This window comes from Rana temporaria, chromosome 3 (assembly GCF_905171775.1).
Source record: "Rana temporaria chromosome 3, aRanTem1.1, whole genome shotgun sequence".
Lineage (NCBI taxonomy): Eukaryota > Metazoa > Chordata > Amphibia > Anura > Ranidae > Rana > Rana temporaria.
The window spans coordinates 297,060,236-297,070,298 of record NC_053491.1 but is presented as its reverse complement, the minus strand read 5'-3'; the positions used below and the strand labels follow the sequence as shown (position 1 = coordinate 297,070,298).

Sequence of the window (10,063 nt, the reverse complement as noted above, 5' to 3'; positions counted from 1 at the left end):
TTTGCTTTTACTTTTTATCTTTGATGTAAGAATCCTTTTTTGTTAGCTATTAAATATTTTTAACTTGCGGTATTACACTATTGGAGGCCTCTTTCTCCCCCTCCCCCCTCTATTGTTGTGGCTCGTTCTGAGGTCATATTGCCCCATATGGAGAGGCATTAACCACCATTAACCAGGAGAGCTGTACTAACTGGAGATCGCATGACACATAGAGTTGGAAAAGGAGGAGGAGAGAATGGAAGCTTGAGGTTGACACATTAGAGATCCTTACAAGCCTATTACTATCTTATTGAGGGGAGAGTTCTGGGAGACAGGTGGGAGAGTTCAACATTGTTCCAGATCACTCATCATGGTGTACCATCTTTCATGAGTTATCCCTCACACCATTATCACTGAATTACTGGCCATTTGAAGATTTACACCCACCTTATATATGTGGACTCTTTATTTACACCATCACCACTGTTTAGTGCTTTCATTCTGTATCTATTTATTCATTATTTATTTTCAGTCACTCGTCACATGTTTTAGGCACTGTCTCTCAAGTGACCGATTTTATAGGTACTGTTTCACTTTAAGTGATTACTCCACTGGTTACTCTTTTTTGACTGCACAGTCATGTTTGGACATTTTGGGTTTTTATGTTTGTGTTTTCTTGAGCGCGTTATCACTTTTTATATATTTATTGAATACACCACATTGGCAATACATGACTCCTTTGGTAGATCAGTCAGCAACATTTCTGCATCTGTGCCATTGGCCGTTCAGTAGTCTAATGCCCTTCTGTGGACGGGTGCCACAGTGATAAGTACCTCATAGCGAGGGGTTGTTATCTGTATGTGGTATATAGTGACTGGAAGTAAGTTGTTCCCTTAGAGTTGGTGCTCATCTAAAGATCAGCTCAGCGGTGGATCTTACGTATTTTGAGATTGTATGGTCCTCAGTGAGGAAATGCCAGTTCTTTGCAATCAGGGTTCGCAGTTGAGGTTCATGAGTGGAGAATCTTGTAACCAAGCCCACAGTTTGGAAACTGTGTTTTTAGATGGGATATTGTATAACAGTGACCCTCTTGTTTTTGTCCAGGCCTTTTGTATGCCTGTCTCAAAAGTGTGTGTGAATGACCTTGTACGAGTAGCCTATCATGTAGCATATTAGCCTGTCTTTTGCCCCCCCCCGGCAAGCGGAGATACTGGGCGTATGGTGTACTCCTTATCAGCGAGCTTGGATGCAAGCTGCTGCCGGAAAGTAGGATATTACCAGCACTCAGCTTGCAGGAAAGATCAGACTGTATGTAACCCTCTGAGTCAATTGAGATATTGAGGTTGAGGAATGTTTTTTCTGACACACTCATCGTGTATGTAAATTATAAATTGTAGCAGTTGGAATTCAATTGTTCCATGAACCTATATATGGTCCCTTTCTGTGCCGGTCCAGATGACTCAAAGGTCATCAATGTACCTAAACCAGCACAGGATGGATCTATCTATCTTAGTGCACCTTGTATATATTTAAATATATAAAGAACAAAACCATGGTAATTGCAGTTTAAATTGATCTTTTTCAAATGTATTTCCCAGAAATGTTAACAGGTCCTTGTATCTTACTGCTAGTGTGTAACCTGAAGATGATCGTGGTTACTCCTAATCATTCCCACAGTACACACTGTAGCCGGTGTAGAAAGCTAATCGAGTACACAACAAAAGGTAATCTGAGGGGACCTATGTATAACAATTGGTGTTTATCATTATCCACTGAACTGTAAGTAACTTTAAAAGGGGAGATTTGATATTGAATGTCCCTGTTACTGAAAGAAAAACAATACAGAAGTGAAGGAAAGAAGTAATTTAACTAATGGCCATACACTAAAACATGGAGACTTATGTGCGTCAATGGCAAAGGATGTGAATGACAGCTCATTTGGATGATGACCTTTTATTTGCTTCCCCAGTTATGTTTTTCTTGTAGAACTGTAATCTTAAAATGAATCTGACACTCTTAATGTATTTTATATTTCTGTGTGAACTAATAGATAAATATAAAGCAAGCTGTATTTCATTTAGTTCTTACAGTTTAAGCGTGCATTGGTCATGTGTATCAGAGTGTATAAACCCTCGATTTTTTTTTTGGTGCACCTGGGGAACCCCAGTCTTTGGTGCAATGCCCACATATTGTAGGCCTTGACTCTTAGAAGTTGAAAAAAGCTGCACTTCGAGCAAAACTATGGTTTTGTCTTAACCTGTTCAGCTCTAAAGCTAATTTTTTCATGTTTGCACATGAGATTAAATCTTCACTTTTGTCAATAAAATTACTTACCCAGAACATTATATATTTTCTGAAAGCAGAGGCTCTGTAGAATAAAAAAGTAATCGCATGGGAGCCTGCTGCTCTCAAATACCTGGGGACATGGCTGACTCCGCACCTTCATTCCGTATTTGAAAAAAATTTCCCTCCGCTCCTTCGCAGCTGCGAACAGGATCTCAGAAGGTGGAATGAGGGCACCTTTTCCTGGTTTGGTCGTGCGGCAATTATCAAAATGGGGATTCTACCTACATTTTTGTATCTGATGCGCACACTGCCAGTCAAGGTTCCACAGAAGTTTATCAGGGCTTTAAATTCCATTGTTCTGAGATTCCTTTGGTAACACAAAAAAGCTAGAATTAGATTGGCCACTTTGACTAATCCTAAGGAACTGGGAAGGATTGGTTTTCCAAGCTTCAAAAATTACTATCATGCGTCCCACTTGGCCAGAATAATTGACTGCCACTGTCATGAGCGTGGGAAGGATTGGGTTACTCTAGAAGCGAAACTTTGCTCTATCCCGCTCATGTATACGCCTTGGGTTCCTTGGAGGAGTCTGCCTGCTACCATCCACAGACATCCTATAACGGGTACTACTTTGGAGATTTTAAGCAATATTGCCAAACGAACTGATGTCACCACGGTGCCCAGCCCCCTAACTCCTTTGGGAGACAGTCCTGATTTTGTCCCAGGTATACAAAAGGCAACACTCCATTCCCGGTCTCGGAATGCACCTTTGCTGGCAGGTGACTGCTTTCTGGGGGGCAAACTGAGAGACTGGACGTCCCTCAAAACTGAAAGTGACTTACCGCACTTGAAGCTGTGGACCTACTTCCAATTACGTAGCTATTTGGGTAAATTCAGACAATCTCAAAACCTGTAGATCACTAACTGACCTGGAGTTGGCATGTCACAACAAGTCTACATTGGATAGGGCTACATCTTTGGCTTACTCATGGTTGCAGCACCCCAGCATCAGGGCGGCGAGTGATTACAGGAGGAGGTATGCTTGTATTTTAGCGCATACATGTTCAATTAGCACTAGACTGCAAGAGACAGGCTATAAATTGTTGACATATTGGTACCATACCCCTGACAAACTCCACAAATGGGATGGTCAAAAACCAGAGACCTGCTGAAGATGCCAGTCTGAACGGGGCACCTTGATCCACGTTTGGTGGCAATGTCCCCTGATTGCAAGATTTTGGTCTGAAGTCGGGAAAACTATCAAAAAAGTTACTGAAACTGAGCTGATCCTGAATGCAGCATGTTGCTTATTGCATGTGAACAATTTTTCGCTTAAGGGATATAAACATTCCCTCACGAAACACCCTTTGAATGCGGCCAGGTCTCTGGTGCCTTTGTACTGGAACTCAGCTAGAGTTCCCTCCATGCAGAGTGGTTGGCCTAAGTGGAGGACATTCGTGAAATAAAGGACACCCTGGCACAAGATAGGGATACTGTGGAGAGGTTTCATAAAACTTGGCAGCCGTGGTTTGTTTTTAAATTTTTACAGGATTACACAACAGGGAGAGCTCTTCAGATTACCTGAAGTGGTTATGGCAGCAAATTCCTTTTTTGATGGTCCATTACCCTCGGGTCATTATTAGATTTCTCCCTTTTTCTCTCTATTTCTTTTCTTTGTCTTACCTTTCCCTCTTCTTTAATCTCGGTTATTATTGAAATAGCAGACGCTGATGGAACTATATTATAGTATAATAGGTGCAAATTGAGTTCTATCACACTTTTTCCCTGAATGTGGATTTAGATGTTATGATTTAATAGGATGTGTGGCATTCTTGGCATCACTTGGCCACGTTCATTCAGGTAACTCTGGGTCTCAGTGGATTAGCATAGACATTCTTGTATTTTGACTTCACTCCTCACTACCTATCACAGTTTTGAAGGCCATAAAATGCCAAGATGGCACACAACCCCCCCAAATGACCCCATTTTGGAAAGAAGACAGCCCAAGCTATTTGCTGAGAGGCATGTTGAGCCCATTGAATATTTTTTTTTTTTGCCCAAAGTGATTGAATAATGACCCCAAAATTTTTTTACAAAAAGTTGTCACGAAATTATATATTGCTCACACATGCCATGGGCATATGTGGAATTACACCCCAAAATACATTCTAATGCTTCTCCTGAGTACGGGGATACCACATGTGTAGTACTTTTTGGGAGCCTAGCCGCATACGGAACCCCGAAAACCAAGCACCGCCTTCAAGATTTCACCTCACTACTTATTACCGTTTCGAAGGCCATAAAATGCCAAAATAGCACAAACCCCCCCCCCCCCCCCCCAAATGACCCAATTTTGGAAAGTAGACACCCCAAGCTATTTGCTGAGAGGCATGGTGAGTATTTTACAGCTCTCATTTGTTTTTGAAAATGAAGAAAGAAAAAACAAATTTATTTATTTTTCTTTTTTAAATTTTCAAAACTTTGTGACAAAAAGTGAGACCTGCAAAATACTCACCATACCTCTCAGCAAATAGCTTGGGGTGTCTACTTTCCAAAAATGGGGTCATTTGGGGGGTTTTGTGCCATCTGGGCATTCCATGGCCTCCGAAAGCGTGAATGGTAGTGAGGAGTGAAATAAAAAATGTACACCCTTAGAAAGCCTGAAGGCGGTGATTGGTTTTTGGGGTCCCGTACGCGGCTAGGTTCCCAAAAAGTCTCACACGTGGTATCCCCGTACTCAGGAGAAACAGAATGTATTTTGGGGTGTAATTCCACATATGCCCATGGCATGTTTGAGCAATATATCATTTAGTGACAACTTTGCGGGGAAAAAAAAAATTGTCTTTTTCCCGTAACTTGTGTCAAAATATAACATTTTCCATGGACTCAACATGCCTCTCAGCAAATAGCTTGGGGTGTCTACTTTCCAAAATGGGATCATTTGGGGAGTTTTGAACTGTCCTGTCATTTTCCACACAATATTTGCACAGCGATTTTTATTTTTTTTATTAATTTTAATGCACTAAAACACACTATATTGACCAAATTATTAATGAAATAAAAAAGATGGTCTTAGGCCGAGTACATGGATACCAAACACGACATACTTTAAAATTGCGCACAAACACGCAGTGGCGACAAACTACATACATTTTTAAAAGCCTTTACAGGTTACCACATTAGATTTACAGAGAAGGTCTACTGCTAAAGTGACTGCCCTCGATCTGACCTTTGCGGTGATACCTCACATGCATGGTGCAATTGCTGTTTACATATGACTCCAGACCGACGCTTGCGTTCGCCTTTGCGCAAAAGCAGGGGGGGACAGGGATGCTTTTTTTTTTATTTCGCTTTTTTTTGTAAACTGTTCCTTCCATTTTTTTTTTTTTTTTACTATTTTTATTGTTATTTTAGGGAATGTAAATATCCCCTATGATAGCAATAGTTAGTGACAGGTATTTTTTTTTTAAAAAAAATGCGGTCTATTAGACCCTAGATATTTCCTCTGCCCTCAAAGCATCTGACCACACCAAGATCGGTGTGATAAAATTATTTTCCAATTTTCCAATGGTGCTGTTTATATCCGGGGGGGACATTCCCTCATACTGCTTGTAAAAACAGTCTAGAGGCTAATTAGCCGCTAGGATTGCTTTTACATGAAAGCCGACCGCTGGCTGAAAAGAATCATACTAAGATGATGCCTAAACCCGCAGGCATCATTCTGGTATAACCATTTAAAGTCCAGCAACATACCAGTACGTTGATGGTTCTTGCTGGACATGTATTGTAATCTTTTTTTTCATGCAGCCTGTTGGTTGAACGAAAAAAAAGATTGATCGGTGGGTATGCCCACCATTAGAATACCTCCCTTCATCCACCCACTTCTAATGATGGGCATGCATGCACCATTTATATATGCCGAAGCATGGGAGCATCCTCCCGCAAAAAAGTTATGCCGCGCGGTTGGACTTTTCCACGGGCAAGCCTCCGTCGGAATTTCGACCATATGTAAGCGGTATTAGGAGCAAAAATCTCTCCTCGCCCCTAATGCCCCCATGCTTCGGCATATATGCTCTTTGTTTAACTGTGGTGGTGAAATCACCTCCTACAGCGTTAGAGTCACGGCTTTATGTATCGTGGGAGCAAACACTGTTGCTGTCAAGCTAAATTAATCCGCGCTGCAACTGAATGGCGTACCTGCTAAGCAAATGATGGTTAACATTAAAGTACATCATACCATACAGTACATGCAAAGCAAATACCAAAAAAAAGTTATGCCGCGTACACGGTCTGATTTTTCCATGGGCAAGCCTCCGTTGGAATGTCGACCGTATGTACGCAGTATTAGGAGCAAACTCGCTCCTCTGCTCCTAATGCCCCCATGCTTCGGCATATGTGCTCTTTTTTTAACTGTGGTGGTGAAATCACCTCCTACAGCACTGGAGTCACGGCTTTATATATCGTGGGAGCAAACGCTGTTGCTGTCAAGATAAATAAATCCGCACAACAGCTGACTGGCGTACCTGAAAACATTAAAGTAAATTACATACCTGTAAAGCAAGCATGATCAAACATAATAACAATAAAACATTGCAGAATAGTATACAGTCAAAAGAGCAGAACAATAGAGAGAGAATAGAGAGGGAGAGAACAATAAAACGACAACTATTTTTGTTTTTTTATTTTATATTTTTTTTGTTTTTATTTTTTACATTTTTTTTACACTTTTCTTGTAACTGTTCAACTTTTCGGTTCCAGGTTTGGGTCTCTCAAAATGCGATGGCATGATTGGATCGCAAGTTTATACTCCTGCCCGACGGCAAGGGTAAAGATAAACAAGGTAATATCTGATCCTTTCCCAATACGGAACAAGGCAAGGATGCCCACTCTCTCCGATTTTATTTTTATCCTTACCCTCTAACCATTTTTGAGAACTATACGGGCAAACACAGATATAAGAGGTCTCCGGGTTAAAGGGGAAGAGTACAAAGTAGCTGCATTTGCAGATCTTCTGTTTTCAATAACGTCCCCAGGGTTATCTCTACCATCTCTGTTGAAGGAGATAAGGGAATATGGAGACCTGTCCAACTTCAAGGTGAACTATAGTAAATCAGAGGCGATGGGGGTGGAAGTAAATGGGCAGATGCAGCAGCAGTTAGCAGCAAACTTTCCTTTTAAGTGGACAGATTCCCATATATCAGGGATATGCAATTAGCGGACCTCCAGCTGTTGCAGAACTACAAATCCCATGAGCCATTGCAAGACTCTGACAGCCACAAGCATGATAACCAGAGACAGAGGCACGATGGGACTTGTAGTTTTGCAACAGCTGGAGGTCCGTTAATTGCTTATCCCTGGCATATATGTTATCTGGGAACAAAGATACCAAAAAACTTAAATAGAACTTATGAGTTGAAATTTGCACCCCTGGTAAGACAGATCAAAGCAGACTTCCAACGATGGGATAAGGAGATCTTTACATGGTTTGGGAGAATTAATATTATAAAAATGAATGTCATGCCAAGATTACTTTATTTACTCCAGACCCTACCTGTAAAGATCCCCTTAGGATTCATGAGAGACTTAAGATCTAGATTTGCAAAGTTTATCTGGGCAGGAAAACCAGCGAGAATACGGAGAGACATTCTGACTTTACCAAAGGAAAGGGGAGGGGTGGGACTTCCAGACCCAATGGGTTATCATGATGCTTCTCACTTGGCAAGGGTGGTAGAATGAAAAATATAAATAGAGGGCGCTAGACCACTCGGTGATACCAATTACTAATTAATATTAAACAAAGTGATCCTGTGAAAAAAATATATATGTATAAATATAGATATAACACTATCTGCAATAACCAATAAATAATAAAATTGGTTGACAAAAAAACATTAGGAAGTGTCTCTGTGTCAAAAGCATATAGTCCCAATAGTGTGTTCAATCAATGCATCACACATGTGTAAACAAATCTTCTTTGTTGATTTTGCTTTATGTGAAAAAGGAGAAGAAAGCCATCACCACAATTCCGATCTTCTTTATCACCCACTAATTGTGTTGAAGCAAAAAGATGCGCTTACCAGAAACACTGGACTATTATAATTAAACAATAGTCTGTTACGCCTATGCAGGATTGTGCCTGCATGCACATCGGACAGGAAAACCAGATTAGAACCTCGGTACCAGGGATTCCAGATAAGGATATGTAACAACAAAAAGGCAATGGAGATGTCAATAGTGTAATATTGCTAAAAAATTATTGGTTATAAAAGTAGAAAAAACAAAGGTACAATGGCCAAGGTGTCCTCTTACTTTAAAAGTGCCTACCCGGCACTGGGACTGCAGGCGTATCACCGCTACCTTGCGGTGCAGTACGTGTGTGGGTCATCTGATGCGGTGCCAGCTCCGTAGCACGGCTCGGCGTCCCAGCTGACAGCTTGCACGGGCAGGGAGGCACGTCACGTGATCGGGTCCGCCTCCGACGTACGTTTCGTCAGGTACAACGTCTTCAGGGGGCGTGCCCGATCACTGTTGCATGATGGTATATGTAGTCTCGAGGAGACTACCCATTGGTCCAAATTGGAAAAGTAAAAAAAGCAGCCGCGGTGCCGTTTAGGCTGCACATTTGACACATTCTTTAAAATATAACAGATGGAACTTAGCATTTTGGCTTAACAGTACTGGATTGACCCAATATTCGCTCTGTAAAAACAAAAACAAAAAACTGGCCTGTCATATACAAAAAATAGAAAATTCCCGGGGAAAACTGAAACCTGCTGCACTCGCATCCCTCCGAGCGTGCATATCCAATTCTGTCCCAGGCAATTCTATATATTAAAAAGCAAAACAATCTCACAGACTAAAAGTCACTCAACAGTGACTAATGCTAGAGATAGGGCACACTATTATGTTAAATATAGCCAATGAGAGAAACGCTGGCGTTAGTAATATAAACGGCACAGACTGGAGGCAGCTGGATACCTTCGCGTCCCTCCAGGCGTGCAAGACGCTAGTTCACATCATGTAAAAAAATATATATTTAAAACTTAAAAAATACATACACATATATACATACATGTGTATAAAAAAAGTACAATATAAATTATTATAACGAATGTGAATAGGGATATATAAAGCTCTCTAAACTGTATGGATTTATATATAATTAAGGGGAGTGAAAAAAACTGTTACAAAACTCCCTAGCCATAGAGGCAGAAAAAAGGCTTGCACTGTGGGAAGCTAAATAGAGAATATTTAATACTTAGTGAGCTCGATCAGCAGAGCACAAACAAAGTATTACAAAATAGTCAATAACTCATTAACAAAACTAATCATTAATGGAATATTGCATAAACACAAAAATATTATTAATAAACTTTACCATGAGAAAACTTGAGTCTGGAAAAATTATTTTTCTTAATCGTTGGCTAAAAAACAATTTAAGTCTAGCTCAATATTGAGGCCAGTGGGCTGCATAGTGCGTAACCTATGCACCCACTTCATCTCATTTTGTGAGACACTCCTGATCATGTGCGTACCCCTCCAGTGTTTGCTGATTTTGTCTATACCATAAAAGGTACACAGGCTTGGGTCGCTATTGTGATATTTGGTAAAGTGTCTAGAAACACTATGGTTTGGGAAATCTTTTGCAATATTTGCTAGATGCTCATTAATTCTTATTTTTAATTGTCGAGTGGTCCTGCCGACATACTGAAGTGAGCAAGGGCACTCGAGTACATATGTCACGTGATCGGATCCACACGTAATCAGGGGTTTGATTTTAAAGCCCTCCCCTGTCACA

The 10,063-nt window shown here is 40.7% G+C and overlaps 1 protein-coding gene across 3 annotated transcripts in view; it reads left to right on the top strand.

Moving 5' to 3' along the window:
- PCBD2 (pterin-4 alpha-carbinolamine dehydratase 2) overlaps window positions 1-10,063 on the top strand; it is a 432,795-nt gene that overhangs the window by 326,230 nt on the left and 96,502 nt on the right. Inside the window, exon 2 of one of the 3 annotated variants that reach the window (XM_040344757.1) lies at window positions 7,024-7,105. The exons of the other annotated variants lie outside the window; for them this stretch is intronic. Coding sequence (XP_040200691.1) covers window positions 7,024-7,105 — 82 coding nt within the window. The remainder of the gene's footprint in view (window positions 1-7,023; window positions 7,106-10,063) is intronic. 3 annotated transcript variants of the gene reach the window in all.